The following is a 22,236-nucleotide window of genomic DNA, read 5'->3' on the forward strand; positions in this document are numbered from 1 at the left end:
TCTGACTAAAACCTGTCTTCTTCCCACCATGCTTAGTTGCTGTAACAGAAGCTGGTTGGCCTCCTTAATCCTGGGATTATATCCTCCAACCCCCCCATCCCAGCTCCAAGCGTATCTTTCATCTTCCGAGATAAGGGTTGGTATGTCTTCTGACACATCTTTCTCTGCTGAAGCAATCCTGAATTTAGTTCTCAGCCCACTAACAGTTCACTGCCCATTCCTGCCACTGCACCTTCTCGAAACACACCACCTTTTGATGCAGTCTGATGCTACCATCTCTTAAATACGCAGTCGATGTGCAGATCAGAAAACACTTTCAGACACAGTGCTCTATCTGTCCTCCCCCACAATCTGATGAGGAGGGCAAAAAGCGGGGCGCGGTGCGGGGAGGACTATCCCATTTTAAGAGAAAGACACCTCTCCAAGGTCACGGAATGAAAAATGAGAAATTCAGGACCGAAGGCCCAGATTGGACCCTTGTCCTTGGCTCATCTCGCCACGCCTCGCAGGCGCTCACGGTCCAGCCACAGCCTCCGCCGCGGAGATGTCACAGGCGCAGTCCGCCCGCCCACAGCCTCCCACTCCCACCGGTACCGGACCTCCCTCCGTCCTGCCGACCGCTCGACTCCTCTCTTCACCAGTCCCCTCTCCCCCCGAGCCCCCCGCCTCGCTGCCTCCTCTCCTAAGGAGCCCCCTCTAGTCGCAAGTGGCCTTCTCAGACCCCAGCAGCGTCCCCCCGCTTCACCACCTCCTCCTGTCAGTCCGCTGCGTTACCTTCTCCAAGGATGCAGGTCTCTGCACAGCCAGGGAACGGGCCAGTGAAAGCACTGTGTTGAAATAAAAGCCTCGGGAGGTGCTGGAGCCAGAGCCGGACCCCGAGCCGCCTCCGCCGCCTCCCCGGGCCCCAGCAGCCGCCATCACAGCGCGCGCCCCGGCGCAGGCGGCTGGGTTCGCAACTCCGGGCCTGCCACCGCCGGACCTCAGCGCGCAGGCGCGGAGGCACCCGGCTTCCCGGCCACGTGACCGCCGTGTCGGCCGCACCGGGCGGCGCCCGGCGTGCTCCCCTCCGCCGCTCGGTGCGGTGGTTGGCTCCGGAGGCGGGGCCGCCGGCGCAGAACTGGCGGAAGCTGCGCTCGCGGCGGCCCCGGTGAGTCCGCCCGCCGGCCCTGGGCTACCGACTCCGGCCCCGGTCGCCCCTCCTGCTTCCCAGGTCCAGGCCGTCGCAGGCACCATGTCCGGCTACCCCAAAAGCTATAATCCTTTCGACGACGACGTGGAGGACGAGGACACCCGGTCGTCGCCGTGGAAGGACGCCCGCGACCCTCCCGACGGGCCCGACGCGCCCATGGACCGTCAGCAGTACCTGCGACAGGAGGTGCTGCGCAGGGCCGAGGCCACGGCCGCCAGCACCAGCAGGTCCTTGTCCCTCATGTATGAATCGGAGAAGGTCGGAGTCGCCTCTTGCGAGGTGAGTCTGGGGCAGAACTGAGCTGAACTGCTGGCCAGTCCTTGCATTAGAAAACGTGAGAAGGGAATGTTTTGTTGACGGTCTTTGGGATTTTTCTAAGAGGGTGTTTACCTCGGGAAGCTACCTTACCTATTATTCTGCATGGTTGATTCCTCCCCCGCTCTCCGGCCTACATGTCTAGTTAAAAGGTAAACTCCAAATTATGTTCTGTCTGAGGGTCAGAACTGAGTAAAACGGCCCAAGTGCGGGCCTGTATTAGGGAAATAGTGTCTGTTTCGTTTGTATGTAACTTCTTGGGTAGAAGTCTTAGGCTGTTCCTCTCTAGTGACCCAGTTAAAACGTAGACTGTGTATGCCCCGGGTGCCAGGTGATGCCTGTTCTTCTCACATCCTCGACCACTTTACACCTTATTAATGGGAGTATTTGAGCCCCTTTGCCTGGACTCCTGCTCAGGAAGCCAGATCTTGACTTGTATCTAGCCCCTTATTATAGATAACGTGTTGATGTGACAAGCTGTTGTTCCAGTCAGCTCTTTCCGTCCATAGAAATTTTCAGGAACTGCCGGGGGCGGCGGGGCGCACGCCTTTGATCCCCGCACTCGGGAGGCAGAGCCAGAGTTCGAGGCCAGCCTGGTCTACAGAGCGAGATCCAGGACAGGCACCAAAACAGAGAAACCCTGTCTCGAAAAACAACAACAACAAGAGAGAGAGAGAGAGAGAGAGAGAGAGAGAGAGAGAGAGAGAGAGAGAGAGAGAGAGAGAGAGAGAGAGAGAGAGAGAGAGAATTTCAGGAACTAAGAACTTTGCTTTGTCTTTCTTTAATATATGTGTCTGTGTGTGTATGCCCACATGTGGAGGTGTCTCCTGAAGCCAGAAGAGGGCACCAGGGGATCCCTTGGAGCTGGAGTTAATAGTTGTGACTGGGAACTGAGCTGGTCTTCTGAAATCTCTTAAGACCTTTTCTGGGGGGAGGTTTGGTTTGGTGGGCAGTCTACCTATGAAGCCCAGGCTGGCCTGGGACTTAGAATCCTCTGGCCTCAGTCTCTCTAGTGCTGGGATTACAGGCATGCACCATCATGGAATAAGGATTATTCCAAGACTCCAGGTTGACCCCTAAATCTGCTAATAAAACAGTTGTTTGGGCAGAAGAAAATTAAGAAATTACTGATACATCAGCTAAGAATAATCTTAAGCATTTTGCAGTTTTGAAAAGTAATATAGTTGAAACAAAATGTTGTCTTCCTCTCCCAGCCTTCCTCCTCTGACAACAGGGACGGGGGCCAATCTGCAGGGTATTAATTACCTCCTCATACGTCATTGCTACTGTCTCACCTGCTCTCTACCCATCCCTGCTCGGGCTCCCTGGATGCAGGTGTATCGGCTGCCTCTAAGAAGTTGTGAATATGATTCTTAATCCGTGTACTGGATGCTTAATGTTCCAGTCCAGATCAGTTGGGGGCCTCGGGGCCTTGGTGAACAGGTCACTTTGTTTTGAGATAAGGTCTTGTAGTGTAGCCCAGACTGACCTTGAACTCAAGATCCTCCTGCCTCGGCCTCCATAGTGCTGAGGTCATAGACATGCTTCAAATGCTCACTGTGAAGAGGTAGGTCCTCTGGAAGAGCCGGAAGCACTCTGACCTGCCCAGGTCTCCAGCACCAAAGAGAACCTTTCTCAATAGTATCATGTAATCCTGACTGTCCTGGAACTTAGGTAGAGCAGGCTGGCTCAGTCTTAGAGAGATACCTGACTTTGTTCCTGGGAGTGCTAAGATTCAGGGTATGTGCCACCACACCCAGCATTTTCACTCTTTTTAACTTTAAAGTGAGGTATTCTGTATCTTATTTAGAAGTAATGAAGATTATTTCATACATAGTTAAATACAGTGAGGATTTTTTGGGGGGGAGGGAGAGGCAGGCTAATGGCCATATTGTATTCCACTAAATAGATGACTTCTGTTTATGAGCCATCCTCCTAATAGTGGATGTTACAATACCACTTCCTACATGGACATTGTCAGAGCTGTTCATCTTCCCAGGACGCGCTGCCTCTCCTGTAGCAGTATAGCATTCTACAGTGATTTTTTTTTTCCCGGAGCCTGGTGTCTCAATTCGGCAGAGCTCCACAACAAACCTACTGTTGATGGGCACTGTGCCGGCACCAGTGGAAAAGGACTGGTGTTTGGTGAAGTTGACACATAATGTGCTCAGCCGCCTTGGCTAGCACATGCTTCTCAGAGGCCTGCTCATCTTTAAATCTTCCCAGTGCCTGGGACCGAAGCCACACTGGGCATTCAATTCAGAGAGGTGGAGAGACAGAGAGATAGCATCCCTCTTAACCCGGAGCAGAGTGGCAAGACAAACTAAAGGTTTTCCCCAGTTAGAGTAAATCTGTTGCCATAGGGATATTCCTGTTTTCTAGAAAGCTAGTGGGGAGCGTCATTCCCTGTGAGGGCTTCCTAACTAGACCTGCCCCTCTACGGTCGTTCATGGTGACTCTAATGAAGCCTATTTCTCAGCAAAGGCTGATAAGGACAGAAAGACAGCTCCTAGATCAATTCCTCTCCAGTCCTCAGTGATTTGTTGATTTATTGATTCAGGGGTTTTTTTGAGACAGGATTTCTCTGTGAAACAGTCCTGGCTATCTTTACTCACTCTGTAGACCAGGCTGGCCTCAAACTCACAAAGGTCCGCCTGCCTCTGCTTCCTGAGTGCTGGGATTAAAGGCATGCACCATCACCACCTGGCGATTTTTTTTTTTTTTTAATGTAACCTAATAACCAATTTGTTTTTCTGAATCCACTCCATGCCAAGGAAATCTCTGGCTCATACAGAACCCAGCAAGTTCCACGTTTGCTCAGCCATACCAGCTAGAATCTGTTAGTGTGGGTGTTTATTACCTTGGTAGAGGAGAAAAATGATAGGAAAAGTTTCTTTTTCTTTTTCTTTTTCTTTTTTTCCCCTTTCTGAAATAGAATTTTATATTGCCTGGGTTCAGTGCACTGACCCCAGATTGACATTCATGTACTTATCAGTTAATAGCTAAATTTAATTTCAAACTCATTATGAGGCCTACCTGATGTTACAGGGCGCCCTAGCTGTAGATTGTGGTGTGACCCAGTGGTTATTGCTGTCCTGGGGGAGTGGGGGCCTCAACATCATTTGCTGTGTGTTTCCTACTGGGTCTCGATGGGTCCCACCCACACTCTTCTGTGCTCATCACACAGTTCCACTTCCCCTCAGTTACTCCAGCTGCCTAGACTAACTGCTTTCTTCAGCATTTACTCCACCCCACCCTTGGGACTCTGATACAATCCTTAAACCAGGCCAAGAATCCTTACTGGGCCTTGGTTCCCTGTGACAAAGAAACAACCATGTGTGTAATGACCTTTTTGTTGTTTTTCCCATGTAACTGAGCTCAATGAAGCAAGGATGTGCATGCCTTCCTCAGTTCTCAGCACCACGGTGTGGTTAGCTAGGGTCAGACTGAACTTGTTCTTACCCTGCAGGAGTGATATGCACCCTCAGGGTGGGGTTCAGACTCTTTAGTCCCATAGATCACTAGCACTGGAAGAACCCTTGGCAGAGAGTGAGTTCTCTTGAGTATCTTGGAGAAAGTCCCACAGACCGTTCCATGCTCAGCCAGCAAGAACTGCTGATCCCCTGAAACTTCACAGTGCCCTGGAACATAACCTCACTTCAGGCAGTCTGTGCTCTTGCATGGTCTTTGTCTCACTGACTTTGGCTTCCTCTTGCTCTCAGGAATCAATCACAGAAAAGAGAAATGGAGGAACTTTGTCTGTGGTTGCTTGGCAACCCAAGCATATCCCCTCTCTTCTTTTTCCTGTTTAAATTTAGAAAACTCCTGGGGCTTAAAGAAGTTGGGGGATCACCTGTAATCTCTCATAGTCACTTGGCCTGTCCATTCTTCACATGGAAGGCATCTTGTGCTTCCTTGTCCTTTGTTTTTGAGACTGAGGATGACCTGTAGGCAGAAGTTTCTTCCCTGCCTATTCCCAAATACCCGGCAGCCACTTCTTAAATAATTGACTCCGAGGCTTAATATTACTTATAAATTATACTTATGTTCAGCCAGTAGCTCAGGCTTATTATAAACTAGCTCTTACACTTAAATTAACCCATATTTCTTATCTATGTTTAGCCACATGGCTTGATACCTTTTCTCAAAATCACATTCTCATCTTGCTTCCTCTGCGTCTGGCTGGAGACTCCTGACTCCGCCTCCTTCTTTCCATCATTCTCAGTTTGACTTTCCTGCCTAACTTCCTACCCAGCAACCAGCCAATCAGCGTTTTATTAAACCAATTCAAGTGACAAATCTTTACAGTGTACAAGAGGTTTATTCCACAGCAATGACCCTGGACTCCTGATTTTCTGGTTTCTCATTCCAAGAGCTGGGATTACAGGCATGTCCCACCACCCCAGTTTACAGAGTGCTGGAGCACATCGTGTGTGCTAGGCAAGCGTCCTTACCAGCTGAGCCACATTCCTTGTCCAGGAGTTCACACCCCCCACCTCCCAGCCACCCTGGGCCTGTGTTGGCCTCATTCTCACAGAGGCAGATGGAAAAGTCAACACAGTCCACTTCTGAGCTATGGAGTATTTGAGTTCTGTCTTCAGCATAGCTGGAGTATGGAGTCTTGGCTAGCCCCTCCTCACAGGGAACACTGAGGGAGCACCTCCAGTTCACCCACCTCGTGCCCTGCCACACCCCTTCCTCAGTCAAAGCATGTTAGGTCCAGTCATTTCCTATCCCTTTTAGGGAGGAGTCTAACCAAAGAAGCTCTTTGCTTGGCTGGTCTCATGTTCTCCAGGGAGCACAGGTTCTGATCCATGGAAACTTCCAGAAGCCAAAGCAGCCCTCCGTCCTCTGGTCTTCTGCCTCTCAGAGGAGAAGCCATCTTTACATATTTCCCTGTGTTCCCGTTGTAACATCTGCATCAGGTGTCTGGGTTCCTCTGCAGCTGAGACTCTGTCACTGTGACATGTGACGTGTGACACGTGAGCTTCCTGCAGTCCCGGGGACAGTTGTGTCACGCTCTTTGTCTCCCCTGCCGCCTTCTAAGTGGAAAGGAGAAGTGGCTTTTGAGGAAATCCTGCCATGACAGGAAGAACTGGATGCTAGAGTAGCCAAAGGCCTCCGGCCCACCAGAGCTTTGCCCATCTGCAGCGCCATCTGTTGCCCTGTACAATCCTCCAGAACTGTGGATGTAGCTCAGGGTTGAGCACTGTATGTAAGGACTGAGTTTGAGCTGCAGTATGCAAAATGGTACTAATAATAAAGAAAAGAAAAGGAAGAGGAAGGACGATAGGAAAAATACACGGGTGCTACAGAAATCATATTTATCCAAATTCATAGCTCTAGCTTGTTCCACAACAGTCTATGAAGACTCTGAAGATAAATTATCAGGTCCTTTCTCTCTGAAAACGAGCTCTTGCAAGTTTGTTTGACACAGTCCAAAATGTTTTCCTTTTCAGTTAAAAATTCCTAAGCTGTTCAGTGGTGGTGGAGCACGCCTTTAATCCCAACACTCAGGAGGCAGAGGCAGATGGATCTCTGTGAGTTCCAGGACAGCTAAGGCTGTTACACAGAGAAACCTTGTCTCGAAAAAAAACAAAACAAAACAACAAAAATCCCAAAGCTGGGAATAATGGTACATGCCTTAAGTCCCAGCAGAGGCAGGTGGATCTCTGTTGTTGTTTGTTTTTGCTCTTTGGGGGGCCTGCCAAAAGAGTAAAAGAAAATGCAACAACATTTTGGCCTACCAACATAGTGCTTGAATTTCCTTAGTGCCTGAGAAAAAGCTCCTTTTAGATAAAATTTCTGCCAGACAGTGGGCCCTTGAATAACTAGTATGTTAAATAGAAACAAAAAACTAAGTAAAAATGCCTGCCATAGCACAAGCATTGGCATTCTAGAACTCTAGGAAGGTTGAATGCAGTTCCTAGTCACCTACCTCTGACCAGGCTGTGAGCTTAGGCTTGGCTTTCACAACCTGAGAAGTGAGCAGAGCCAGCCAAGAGCCTTGCTTGGAGGACCCAGGTATAGCTTAACAGTCTAAAGTTTGCTTGTAGAGTCAAAAAAGATCTACAGTAAAAGAGGTCCAAGTGGAACAAAGGTCTAAACAGGTTCCAGTGTGTTTTACAATGTGCATAGGTTTAAGAAAGAAAGAAAATAGCCATGGACAATCATAGAAAGAAAGAAATAGTTTAAAAATAATAAAGTCTTTAAAGAGAGAAGTAAAGTAATATAAAAAGAGTAAGCCACGTAGAGATGGGAAATACACAGGGAATCTGGATCCTGTATGTTTTTGTGTTCATTTTGAATTTTGTGAATGTTGATAAGAAAATAACAGCTGCTAAGAGGCATGGGATTGTGACCTGGACTGTTAAATTGAACCAATCTAGGTACTTTAGGAATGCTTTAACTTTAAAAAAGAAGTAAAAAAAATATATTTGTCAAATGGAAATCAAAAATGCTTTGGAGTGTTGTTCCCACAAGAGATGAGAAGTTGTGGAATCCTTCAGGAATATATGAATCAGGTGTGATCAAGGGAGAGCTCCTGAATCCTGACCGGTGATATCTATCAGCAAAGGTTACTGCTGGTCTTCCCAGGACTTGGCCATTATCCCAAATTTTTCTCAGGGACCCCTAAAAAAGATGCCTTCACCCACAGACAGCAAGAAGCAGTGTAGAGAAAACTTTGCTCACATTCCCAAGAGTTGGGGGCTATGGGTGGTTTTTGGTTATTTGGTGGGGTTATGGATGTATGTTATAATTTAGAGGGATAGGATAGAAAGACAACTATTTGATATGTTTTAGGCCTCCTGAAGGCCTCTCTGCCAACACAGCAAACTGAATCAGACTGAATATAGAAAGCTCAGGTTTAATGGGTAAAGCACTCCCGGGCGATTCCCCAGCCCCACAGAGAGGAGACAGGGATGAGAGACCAGAAAAACCATGTGTCTGTTTTCTGGAATGCCGCTTATATACCCTGTGAGAGTGGTCTTGAGCCTCTTTGGGGGAGGAGCTGTGTTTGGCGGGCTTTGAAGGGGCTGGTTTAGGGAAAGAGATAGGGAGGGGAGTTGAGGTGGATCTTCTACCAGACTCCTTCCAAACATTCCAGACTCTTGGGTGTAGGGACACCAGTTCAAGTCTGACTACTTCATGCAGGCATGGGGCGACATAGGGAAGAGGAGTCGGGAATTGGTGAGCTCACATTCAGCAGGAGGTGTGAGTGGAGGAGCATTTGATTAATTGTCATCCTGGGGACCTCAGGCATCTGTTTCTTGAGGAAGCAAAGAGGGCAAGTTTCTAGGAAAAAGACAGATCATTAACATCTGCCCTATTTGTATTGTAAAGATGAATGCACAGAGCAGAAGAGCAGATAGGCCCTTTAGTGGGACATCTTGGAAAACCGGAGGGTGGAGGGTCCCAGCTGCTGGACAGACCATGTATCCTGAATAGGTGCCCGCTTGAGCCTGGAGAGATGGTACCAGCATGGATGGTCCCAGTAGCTTGGCAGCCGAGGGGGTGGTGAGGATCACAGTATGAACGGAGAAGGGACCTCAGAAGAGAGAGGTAGGGGAAGCACCCGGCCAGTGGGAGAGTTTGGGCAGGGAGGTGGTGATTGAGGAGGAAGGGCCTCTGTAAAGGAGCTCAAAAGGGCTCAAACCTGTAGGAGAGCGTGGGGTGGCCTGGAGGCAGGTAAGGGCAATAGGGAGAAGGGAAGGCCAAGTTCATTAACCTGAGTTTAGTGGAGAGCTTGGTGAGCTGTTGTTTGATGAGTCCTTTGGCCTTCTCAACCTTTCCTGAGGATAAAGGTGTCAACCATAGTTGGGAGGTAATGGAGTTCTTTAAATTTGTCAGACACAAATGAATTGGAGGCCGGGCGGTGGTGGCGCACGCCTTTAATCCCAGCACTCGGGAGGCAGAGCCAGGCGGATCTCTGTGAGTTCGAGGCCAGCCTGGGCTACCAAGTGAGTTCCAGGACAGGCGCCAAGCTACACAGAGAAACCCTGTCTCGAAAAACCAAAAAAAAAAAAAAAAAACAAATGGAATTCAGTACATTGTGAATGTAATCTTTACTTGATAATTGTTCTTATTGTATACAGTCTTACTATGTTAAAGTAAAAACCTTTCATTTTTGTTTAGAAAATACGGGGGGAAATGTTGTAGAATATTATTTTAAGGTGTGTTACTTTTGTTTATGTTGCATTTGTTTAACTCTGTGAAGCTGTTTTACTGTACCGGTCTAAAACACCTGATTGGTCTAATAAAGAACTGAATGGCCAATAGTGAGGCAGGCGAGAGAAATAGGTGGGGCTGGCAGGCAGATAGGATAAATAGAAGGAGAAATCTGGGAGGAGGAAGAAGAAAGCAGTGGCTAACTAACTCAACATGGTGTACCTAATGAGCAAAGTACAACTCTTGAGAACAGGCTGCAACCTTGAGCACATTTTCATTTCAGGAAGTGCTGACTGGGCTGGAACTTCAATTTTTACCAGATGGTTTCTTTACAGTTGTTTCTTCAAATGTTGTTTTGCCTTATTTAACCCTTTGATAGAAAAGGCAGTACATTTTGTTTACCGTTCTACAGTCTCTAAACTAGTGGTTTCAGCCTTCCTAATGCCACGACCCTTTAATACAGTTCCTCATGCTGTGGTGACCCAACTATAAAATTGTTTGCATTGCTACTTCATAACTGTAATTTTGCAACTATTATGACTTGTAATTGTAAGTATCTGTATAGCAAGTCTTTCTTTGTATGGCTAGCTCTCTAATAATGACACAGAGACTTTTATTAATTATAAAAGCTTAGCCTTAGCTTAGGCTTTTCCCAACTAGCTCTTAAAACTTAAACTAACCCATTTATATTAATTTACATTCTGCCACATGGCTCGTTACCTCTCCTCAGTACCATATGTCTGACTTCCTCTGAGTCTAGCTGCAAGTCTCCCAACTCAAGATTGTTTCCCAGAGTTCTTATCTCTCCCCAGAAGTCTCAACTGTCCTCTCCTGCCTAGCTATTGGCCATTCAGCTCTTTATTAACCCAATCAGAAGGTGCCTTAGGCAGGTGAGGTTAAACAGAGACACATCTTCACACAGTGTACAAAAGGATTATCCCAACATCTCCTCCTTAAACTATATACAATAAGAACAATTATTAGGTAAGAATTGCATTCACTGTGTCCAGTCCATTTGGCAACTTTGGAGAAAGTACTATATTATCTATCCTATCTTGGTGAGTCCAAAGTTTTGTACCTATATCACTTTCTGTCATAACTTGTATTACCAACATAACAATATCTTTTTAGACCTTAAAACATTTTCTTAGGTAAACAACTTAAACTTTTGTCTCTCAACTTTTATAAACTTTCTATCTCTTTTGTGAGTTTTTTTTCTGAATTTGGTAACAAGGAAAACTATAAAACTGTAACTATTTAGCCCGGCAGTAGTGGCACATGCCTTTAATCCCAGCACTCGGGAGGCAGAGCCAGACAGATCTCTGTGAGTTCGAGGCCAGCCTGGGCTACAGAGTGAGATCTAGGACAGGCACCAAAACTACACAGAGAAACCCTGTCTTGAAAAACCAAAAATAATAATATATATATAATTATATAAAAAAATTATCTAGTCTTCAACACCATCAGAGACCTGAGAAGGATAAATATTACTTGAGTAACAGGAAATGCAGAGCAAGCAACTTCTAAAACTATAGAAATGACAGACAGCTGACTGCCTGGACAGTCACCCAAGGTTCCTCTGTAATGTTGGGGCATTCATCTTTAGCCTACAGGCCTAGAATATCTGACAGAGTTTCTGAGAAGCAGGAATTTTGGAGGACTGTCCTACTTTGTCTTGGCAAAGTTCAGCAGTCAACTTCCTTTGTGTCCTGGTTGTCCAATTTGTACAGCATTCTGTCAGCAGTCAAAGGAAGGGTAGTTTTTTGCCCAGTGACTAACTTTACCACATTTGAAGCAAACTCCATACAGAGTTTCTCTAATGCCCATCATCTTCTTTGAAGTAGATTGGTGCTGCCAGGAACAGAGGTGTCTCACAGTCATGAAAGCCTTATGTTATTAAAACATCTTGATTGCCATATTCTGTATATCTCTGAAGTGTTTGAAGACTACCTATCTATCTAAAATATATCTCTGTTTAACCTTGAAAACATACCTAACATGACTACAAGTTTGATTGTTATAGATGACTAATTACTAACCTGCATTTCTTAATTATCCTAAACAGTTTGTAATAGTAGCTTTCAAGGACTAGAACTTTACATTACATTTTAAGTGAGATACATAGGGCCGACAGTGGTGGCACACGCCTTTAATCCCAGCACATGGGAGGCAGAGGCAGGTGGATGTCTGTGAGTTTGAGGCCAGCCTGGTCTACAAAATGAGTTCCAGGACAGGCTCCAGAGCTACCCTATCTCAAAAAAAAAAAAAAAAAAAAAAAGAAAAGTTACATAGGTACAATACCTTAAACAAGAGTAGAAACATACATTCTGTATGTTGTAACAAAAATAACCTTAAATTATATCATTATACAAAATCCATACTGTATTTGAGACTAGTAGTTGCTTTTTAGTTGAAAAGTAGATTCAAGCTGGGCGGTGGTGGTACACACCTTTAATCCCAGCACTCAGGAGGCAGAGGCCAGCCTGGTCTACAGAGCGAGTTCCAGGACAGCCAGAGCTAGACAGTGAAACCCTGTCTCAAAAAAAAAAAAAGTAGATTCAATAATCTACCCTTTTATACTATCATTCCTATAGCCCCTCCCTTTTTTCATCCCTTATCCCCTTATTTTTCCTTCAACACTAGATAAGAGAGAAGGAAGGATAGAACAAAGAAAAAGAAAAAGATCCCCGAATCTAACCTTCTTTGCTTAGTTTTCTCCCTGACCATGCAATAACAACTTGTAACCAAATCCCCTAAACAACAGCAAACATCCATAACCCACTGAATAACCAAAAACGACCTCTTGGGAATGGGGGTGCTGTGTTATTAAAATTGCTTTCTGCTATCTGGAGGTGACAGCATCTTTAGGGGATCCTAAGAAATTGGGATAATAGTCAAGTCCTGGGAGAGATAGCTGTATCGTTTGTTGTCCAGTCTCTGTGTCATGGGAAAGTGCAGGACTTATCTGAAGTCCTGGCTGGAGTAGTCTGTGAGGCTGGACCCTCTCAGCTAGCTGCTTTGAAGTTGTCCTGGATGCAGATTGTTGAGGAAATGGCAACAGAGGCATTCTTTGAGGCTGAATCACCTGGGCTGCTTGTTTTCATGGGTGTCTGGTCCTTTTGTTCTGAAAACACACAAACTTTTAAAGGTAACATACACATCTGTATTTACACAGTATGAAATGTGCATTGTTCACAAATAAGCTAAAGATGATTTTTGTTCTATAGTTCAGCTGGTAAAAGGCATCTGTCATCTTTTTAAGATGGTTTAGACTGCATAACCAAACTGTAATATAAATCTCCATCCATGCCATATGAAAGGATGGCTTGTAATAATAAGTCGTGAAGACTCTATAGCCAACAAAACTTATCATATCTCATCCCATCTCAGAGCTGTTCCCACGTCACCTGTCATGTAGTTTTTCTTGGTTTCTTTCTTCATGTCTGTAGCCAAGATTTTCAGGAGGTCTCCCCCAGTCAAATCTGATCTTTATTAATTTTGAAGGAATCCATAGCTTTTCATTTTCTGTGGATACAAAAGCAAAGCCTCTCCCCCAACACAACACATTTCCTGACTTCCATTCTGAAGTTAAGACATAAACAGTGGGACAAAGGGTGGAAAGACCAGAGGACACATCTACTCCAGCAGATGTACATACAGAACACCCAAAGAAACAAAAAACAAGACAACACTCCACTACAACATCTCACACACTGACAACTTCTCAACACTGGGAAGTGATGATGGGATAGCGTCTTAGTTAGGGTTTCTATTGTTGAGATAAAACTCCACAACTAAAAGCAACTTGGGGAGGAAAGAGTTTGTTTCATCTTACAGCTTGTAAGTCCATCATTGAGGGAAGCCAGGGCAGGAACCTGGAAGGAGGAATTGATGTAGAGACCATGGAGGAAGCTGATAACAGGTATGCTCCCCATGGCTAGCTCAGCCTACTTTCTTATACACTCCAAAACCACCTGCCAGGGGGTGGCACCACCCACAATGGGCTGGCCCCTCCCACATCAATCACTAATTAAGAAAATGCCCTACAGACTTGTTAGTCTTACAAAGGCAGTTTCTTAATTAAGAGTCCTTCTCCCCACATATATGTATGTTTGTGTCAACCTGACAAAAACTAACCAGCACAAATAGAAATGAAAGAAAACAAAGCTAAAATTCCTTCTTTGTAAGCAGATCAATGATCAAGGCCCAGCATGGTGGTGTACTCCTTTGATCCCAGCCTCAGGAGGTAGAGGCAGGTGGATCTCTGAGAGTTTAAGGTCATCTTGATTGATACAATGAAGTCCATGCCAGCCAGGGCTACATAGCAAGAGCCTGTCTCAACAACAAAAAAGATCAGTGATCACATAGAAGACTCAAATAGATTCATTCCTAAACAAGAAAATTATAAAATCAACTCAAGACGTAGATAAGAAAGTTACCAAAGTCAGGGAAAGAATCAATAACTTAGAATAAAATTTTATAAATGTAGAGGAAAAGTTCACAGGGAAGTTGATACCCTAAAAACCAAACAAAATTCTGGAAATGAAAGAATCAACTAATGAAAATGAAAACAAAAAACCAGCATCACCAGCAGACAAGACCAATTAGAAGAACAAATCTCAGGTGTGGAAGGCAAATTTGAGACAGTAAAATGGAGACATGTATAAAAACAAAACACTAGTGAATGTAACCAAAACAACCAAGAACTCTGCATTCATTCAGGAAGCCAAACCTAAGAACTGTAAGAGCTAAGATAAATTCAAATGACTTAAGACAACTTACTCAACGAATATGGCCAAGAATTTCTCAGATCTAGAAAAAGAAGCAGATATCCAAACACAGGAAGCATTTAACACCTCATAGACATGACATATCATAGTCCAGTCAAAAATACAAAGCAAAGAAATAATACTCTAAGAAAAATAATCTATGGCAAGATAACCCCTAACATCCAGAGGCAGAAACTTCAGAACGCCGGGTCTGTTGTCAGCAACCCCAAAGGCCAAGAAACATGGAATGATAGAATTTGAGTCCTGAAAGTCAGTGACCATCCACCAAGATGCAATATCTAGCAAAATTATCTATTAAAATAGACAGAGGAATATTTCAGAACATGCACAAGATAAGGCAATTTATGACAACTAAGTCAATACTCCAGAAAATTCTTAATGTCATACAATGAGGAAGAAGAAAGGCAGTTTCACACACAAGAACGTAGGGAGAAGGACATTTCATGAAAGGAACACACAGAGAACTGAGAAGAAATCAATCATGTCCAGTACAGCAAACCAGAAAACATTTAACACCACTAGAGGAAGAAGAAAAGAACTTTCAATAAACTGAGCAACCAGAACAGCAAAAAACAGTTGTGCCAGGCTGTGGAGGCAGTTTAATCCCAGCACTCAGGTGGCAGAGGCAGGCGGATCTCTGTGAGTTCGAGGTGGACGGTCAGGGCTACACAGTAAAACCCTGTCTCAAAAAGCCACAAAAACAAAAAAAACAACAACAACAACAAAAATGTTGGAAGTAATACAAACTCCTTCTCAATTATAACCTTGAAATAGTCCAACTTACAGTCATGTTAGGTATGTTTTCAAGGTCATACACAGATATATTTAGATAGATGGTCTTTAAACACTTCAAGACCGATAGAATATTGCATTTAAGATGTTTAAATAACCTAAGGCTTTTCATAACAGTGAAACACATCTGCTCCAGGCAACACTAATCTACTTCAGAGAAGATGATGGGCATCAAAGAAATTCCATATGGAGTCTGCTTTCTTTATGGCAAAAGCTAGTCATATGAGCAAAGAAACTGCCCTCAGTTGCTGACAATATACTGTCCAAACCGGACCAGCAGGATGCAAGTAAGGTGACTGCAGAACTTTGCCAAGACAGGGTAGGACTGTCCTTCAGAATTCCTGCTTCACAGCAAAGTCTGTCAGATATGCTAGGCCTGTAGGCCAGAGTTGGATGTCCCAATGTTACAGAGGAACTTTGGGTGACTGTCCAGGCAGCAAGATGTCCCTGTCATTGGGTAATGTTTCACTCTTCTGGGGTCTTTGCTAGAGTTGAAGACTAGATAGTTATAGTTTTCCTTAGTTATGATAAAAGGTAAATTAGATATAAAACTTTAAACTCACCAAGATAAGATAGATAATTGAGTTTTTCTCTAAATTTGCCAAATACAAATGGACTGGATGTTATAACTGTAATTCTTACTTAATAACCATTTTGTTTTTTTGTTTTGTTTTGAGACAGGGTTTCTCTGTGTACCTTTGGAGTCTATCCTAGAACTCACTCTGTAGACAAGGCTGTCCTTGAACTCACAGAAATCCACCTACCTCTGCCTCCCAAGTGCTGGGATTAAAATGCGTGCACTACCACTGCCCAGCTTAATAACTTTTTATATATAGTTTCACTTAAAGTTAAAGTTAAAACCTTTTTTAATTAGACAGAAAGGGAGAAATGCTGTGGAATAATCTTTCTGTATACTTTAAATATGTATTACTCTTATTGGTTAATAAAAAGCTGGCAGGCCAGTAGCCAGGCAGGAAGTATAGGTGGGACAGCCAGACATAGAGGATTCTGGGAGGAGGAAGGGTGGAGTCAGCAGAGGTGCCAGCCAGCTGCCTAGGAAACAGAACGTATAGAAAATGAGGTAACAAACCATAAGCCACATGGCAAAGCATAGATAAGAAATATGGCTTAATTGAAGTGTAAGAGTTAACTAGTAACAAGCCTGAGCTATTGGCCCAGCATTTATAAGTAATATTTTTTTTTAAAGATTTATTTATTTATTATGTATACAGGATGGGGTGCCAGATCTCATTACAGATGGTTGTGAGCCACCATGTGGGTGCTGGGAATTGAACTCAGGACCTCTGGAAGAGCAGTCAGTGCTCTTAACCTCTAAGCCATCTCTCCAGCCCTATAAGTAATATATTAAACCTCTGTGTTGGTTATTTGGGAGCAGGCAATCTGGACAGGAACTTCTGCCAACACACTCTGTAGACCAGGCTGACCTCAAACTCAGAGATCTGCCTACTCTGCCTCCTGAGTGCTGAGGTTAAAGGTGTACGCCACCATGCTGGATTTGAATCCTAGTTTCTAACTGTAAAACATGTCTGTTTAAGTGGGAACAAGTATAGGCAGAGTCCTTGAAACTTGAAAGGCCCATAGGTTGTGGGAGGAGGTCTTTAAAATAAGTGGGGAGGGTCCTGGAACATTGGATGTGTAAGTGGAAGGAAGAGTGGGGGTGGGGCTGCAGGGTACAGCAGGGACAGAGGAGAATAGGGAAGTAAATCAAAAGTATGTGTGAAAATGGCATAAGAATGGGCCAGTGGGCTGGATCAGTTCATAAAGATGCCTGCTGCCAAGCCTGAGAACTTAGGTTCCATCCTCAGGACCAACACTGTAAAAGGTGAGAAGTGAGTGACCTCTCTCAGGTCATCATCTGACCTTCACGTGTGACCCTCACTCCTCAGCCAAAATAATAAGTAAATAATATTAAACTTTTTTTTTTGAAACAGGTCTTTCTATGTAGCCTTGTCTGACCTAGAAGTCTGGGGTGGGGAACATTACAAGGAAGCCTGTTACTTTGTACACTAATACTCTAGAAAAGGATGGAAGCCGCAGCAGCCCTATGGGAAACCAGACAAAGCGTGAACCTGCCTAGAAGTCACACCAGCCCACCTGTCTCTTTTCCCCAAGTTCCTGAGTGCTGGGATTAAAAGCATGGGCTACCATTCCTGGATAGACTTTTTTTGAGACTGGATCTCACCTGGCCCAAGTTTGCCTCAAAGTCACTCTATAGCCAAATATAACATTAAGTTAATCCTCCTGCCTCTGCCTCCCAATTTGTGAGATTACAGGTGTGTGTGACCGTGCCTGGTTGATAGAGTGCTAAGGATCCAACACAGGATTTTTTGCATGCCAGATAAGCACTCTACCAGCTGAACTACATTCCCAGCCCCAGACTTTAATATACTGTGGTTTTTTTTGTGGGGGAATGGCATGATGCTACTACCTCTTGCCTTCTTCAGGAGCTGGTCCGGCAACGAGGAGTCCTAGAACACACTGAGAAGATGGTGGACAAGATGGATCAGGATTTGAAGATAAGCCAGAAACATATCAACAGCATTAAGAGTGTGTTTGGAGGATTTATCAACTACTTCAAATCCAAATCAGTAGAGACTCCACCTGAACAGAATGGCAGCATCACCCCGCAGCCCAACAGCAGGTGAGTGTAGCGTCTGCAGTCTGAACATAGAAAACAGTAGAAACAGGTTGTGTGGAAGGAGCCAAGGCTCTCAGGCTTTGTAGTGCCTTCCAGGTATCCTGGAGCCCTGTGGTCACTCGTGGAAAGGGACTTACTCACCTTTGGCCATGCTGAAAGAGAAGCCACTCCCCTTCCCTACTGTGCTCATCTGATTGATGAAATCCTACCTAGTCATTGTGACTCCAGTCTTAGAAAGTTTCATCAATATAAATGTGACTCCTTTTACAGAATGTTTCTTTACCAAGTCACCCCAAAAGGTGGACATAGTAGGGCCTGTGTGTAATCTCAGCTGTTGAAGAGGCTGAGGCAGGTGGATAGCAAGTTCAAGCCAGATGTAATGGTGCATACTTGTGATCAAAACAACTTAGGAAGCTATGGCAGGAAGACCTAGATTTCAACACCAGCCATGAGACCAGTTTTAAAAAACAAAACAAAAGAAAAGAAATAAATATATATGGTTAGGCTGGTGAGGTGGCTCACCAGGTGAAGGCGCTTGCTGCGAGCCTGATGACCTGAGTGCAATCCCTGGGGTCCACATTGTGGAAAGAGAGAACAAACTTCAGCAGATTTTCCTCTGATCGCTAGAGTTACGTACACACACAATAAATAAATGTAACTCAATATCACATATATATAGCTATAGATATGCAAACATATGCATATATGGATGTAGGCTATGGTAGATTGGTAGAAGACTTGTCTAGCATGGGTAAAGTCCTAGATTCCATCCCCACCACCACAAAAAAAATGGATCATACATATGAGTAATATAAAAAAAACTTATTATTCTTCTCTGTATCTAACCTAATCTGTCTATTGATTTCCACTTTAAAATTACAGATTGTTTACCTCAAAAATTTTGGGCAGATATACAGTGCTATCGTATGTAAGGACTTGTCAGGACCACATGTTCAAAGACAAGGCAGGACTAGAGGGATGGCTCAGTGGTTAAGAGCACTGTGCTCTTGCAGAGGGTCTGGGTTCAGTTGCCAGCACCCATGTGGTGGCTCACAAGCATCCATAAAACAATTCCAGGGAATTCAATGTCCTTTCTTGACCTCTGAGCACCAGGCACAGACGTGATGCACAGACATGCATGCAGGCAAACACTCATGCACATAAAACCATCTTTAAAAAAAAGACGAAAGAATTGGCTGTTTGTTAAAACTAGTGACCATTATTCATACCTCGGGTCATTCTTGTTTTATGTTTTTTTTGTTTGTTTGTTTTTGATTTTGTGTGTGTTTGAGGGGAATGCAAGCCACAGCCACGATCAGGACACTTGCAGGAGTTTATTGTCTTCTTCCTTCATGTGGGTCCTAAAGGTTGGACTAGGGTTGTTTCATTTAGTGACAAATCCTTACCTGATGAGGCATCTCTCACAGGCTCTTGTTTTGTCTTATTTTTTGAGAAACAAGTAATATGTAACCAAGGCTGGTGGTCTTGAATTCACATTTAGCTGAAGATGACTCTGAACTCCTGATCCTCCTGCTGTCATCTCCCAAATTCTGGGATAATAGCCTCGAATCTCCGCACACAGTTTGAATACTGTTTTACTAGTAAATCGTGGATATAGGGGTTGGGGATGTAGCTCCTTCAGCAGAGTGCTTGCCTAGCGTTCTGGAAGCCCTGGGCTAAGCCTCCACTTCGCTGGGCTCCAGAGACAGACTCGTGGGATAACCCTGTGCTGGGCATTGCTCTCTTCCCTTGGTGGTCCTCAGCCAGTCTCTGAGCACTTGCAGCTCCCTGACCAGTGGATGCTTACTCAGAAGCTCCTGCAGCACTGGTGACGGAGGGCCTGCTGGGACATTTGCACCAAGTGCATTTGCCAAGTGGTCCACACCCATCTCATAGTTGTTTCGAGCTAGTAACTCTCTCCACAGAAGAATTCCTGATGGGCTTCAGATAATTTGGAAAGCCAGCTCTAGGCCTTTGACAAGCTTCTGCCCTTCATTCCCAAAGCTGTTCTCGCTGTTGAGGTCACTTATCCTCTTTTGGGAGAAGTCCAAGAGTCACCCATGCCACAGTGATGGCATTGATCCAGCATGGACTGCCAAAATTCATATTCTCTCTCTCTCTCTCTCTCTCTCTCTCTCTCTCTCTCTCTCTCTCTCTCTCTCTCTCTGACTCTCTGTCTCTCTGTGACGAACTCTTCCAAAGAAATTCTTTTGAGGGCTGGGTGAGTTAGAGTCTCATGTAGCCCCAGGTCGCCTCAAACTGACAAAGTAGCCAAGACCAGCTTTGAATTCCTGACCTTTCTACCTCCATCTCCTAAGTGTCAGGAATACAAGCCTGTACCACCACTACAACAACAAATTAGACATGGTTGTGAGCCACCATGTGGGTGCTGAGAACCAAACTCAGGTCCTCTGCAAGAGTAACAAATGCTCTTAACCAGTGAGCCATTTCTCCAGCCCCACACAAATAAAAGTAAACAAATAAAGAAACAGGAGAGAGGGAGGGAAATACTAGCTAAGCTGGGTGGTGCATGCCTGCAATCAGAGTAGGTAGTTTGGTATCAGTATTTTAAGGGGAGCCTAGGATATATAAGACCCTGTTTTGGGGGCTGGAGAGATGGCTCAGCAGTTAAGAGCACTGACTGCTCTTCCAGAGGACCTGGGTTCAATTCCCAGCACCCACAGTTCACAACTGTATGTAACTCCAGTTCCAGAGGATCTGACATGTTGTTTGAATCTTAGATGGTCTTTTAATAAAAAACCCAAAGCCAGATATTGGGGTGAAAGCTGAAAGATCAGAGAAGCAGAGTAAGCCACAGCCACCACCTGTTACCTCACCAACTCCACAAATCCTCTGACTGAAATCCTCTAAGTCTTGAACTGCTTTAGTTCCTATTTCCTCAAACCTTATATACCTTTCACCCAGCCATGTCACTTTCTGGGATTAAAGGCGTGTGTGCTTCCCAGTACTGGGATTAAAGGTGTGTGCCACCACTGCCTGGCTCAGTTTCCAGTGTGGCCTTGAACTCACAGAGATCGGTCTGGTGGTAGGATCCTGAGTGGTAGGATTAAGGGTATGTGCCACCAACTGTCTGGCCTTTATGTCTAATCTAGTGGCTGATTCTGTCCTCCAGTCTCCAGGCAAGTTTATTAGGGTACACAATATATCACTACATTTTCCCTTTTTTGTCTAAAATAATAAAAGAAGATTATAACTAATATAAGAAAAACTATATACAATAAGTATATACAATATATAAAGTCAAGAATTACATTAACAATGTCCAGTCCATTAACATTTGACAGATTCAGAGAAAAAACTCCATTATTTATCCTATTTTGGTGAGTCCAAAATGTACCTAATTCACTTTCTATTGTAACTTGTATTACCAACCCAAAACTGTCTTTTGATGTCTTTCAAACTTATACACTTTTCCACCTCTTTAGTGAGTTTCTTCTCTGAATTTGTTAACAAGGAAAACTATAACTATCTAATCTTCAACTCCCTCAGAGACCTGAGAAGGACGTGATATTACCTATGTAAGCAGGAAGTGCAAATAAGTGACTTCCAAAAAATGTGAGAAATGACAGAAACAGCTGGCTGTCTGGACAGTCATTTGAGATTTCTCTGCAATGTTGGGGCATCCATCTTCAGCCTACAGGCCTAGCATATCTGATAGACTCATCTATGAAGCAGGATTTTCTGAAGGGCTGTCATACTTTGTCTTTGCAAGGTTTGACAGTCCTTTCTTTTGTGTCTTGCTTGTCCATTTTGTACAGCATACTGTCAGCAGTCAAGGCAAGGGCATTTTCTTGCTCAGTGGCTAATTTGCCACAAAGAAAGTAAACTCCATGTGGAGTCTCCTCGATGCCCATCATCTTCTCTGACATAGATTGATGTTGCCAGGAGCAGACATGTCTCATTGTCATTAAAAAAAAAGAATATGTTTTCAAAACATCTTAAATGCCATATTCTGTAGGTCTCTGAAGTGTTTGAAGGTGACCTGTCTATCTAAAATATACTTCTTTTTGACTTGAGAACATACCTAATGTGACTACAAGTTTGATTGTAATGAGTATTAACTCGCATTTCTCATATCCTAATTAGTTGGTAATCATAACTTTCAAGGACTAGCAATTTGCATTACATTGTTAAATGAGCTGTATAGGTACAATACCTTGAACAAGATGAGAAATATATGTACAATGTTTTCTAACAAAATCAATCTCAAATTTGTATCAATATACATAATTTTTATGCAATACACAAAAATCCAATCCAATGAAAAATATTTAAAACTAGTAGTTGCTTTCTAAAAGTAG

The 22,236-nt window shown here is 44.3% G+C and overlaps 2 protein-coding genes across 5 annotated transcripts in view; one reads left to right on the plus strand and one right to left on the minus strand.

Annotated features, from left to right (window-relative positions):
* Positions 1-991, minus strand: part of Pi4ka (phosphatidylinositol 4-kinase alpha) — a 145,229-nt gene extending 144,238 nt beyond the window's left edge. Inside the window, 1 exon segment of the mRNA XM_052740031.1 lies at positions 775-991. Coding sequence (XP_052595991.1) covers positions 775-918 — 144 coding nt within the window. The 5' untranslated portion in view covers positions 919-991.
* Positions 992-1,117: 126 nt separating this feature from the next.
* Positions 1,118-22,236, plus strand: part of Snap29 (synaptosome associated protein 29) — a 30,149-nt gene continuing 9,030 nt past the window's right edge. For all 4 annotated transcript variants that reach the window (XM_052740028.1, XM_052740029.1, XM_052740030.1 and 1 more), the window contains exons 1-2: positions 1,118-1,468; positions 17,721-17,917. In XM_052740028.1, the coding sequence (XP_052595988.1) occupies positions 1,232-1,468; positions 17,721-17,917 (434 nt within the window). In that variant the 5' untranslated portion in view covers positions 1,118-1,231. The remainder of the gene's footprint in view (positions 1,469-17,720; positions 17,918-22,236) is intronic.

Source organism: Peromyscus californicus, unplaced genomic scaffold (genome assembly GCF_007827085.1).
Source record: "Peromyscus californicus insignis strain IS unplaced genomic scaffold, ASM782708v3 Scaffold_16__1_contigs__length_79575227, whole genome shotgun sequence".
Classification (NCBI taxonomy): domain Eukaryota; kingdom Metazoa; phylum Chordata; class Mammalia; order Rodentia; family Cricetidae; genus Peromyscus; species Peromyscus californicus.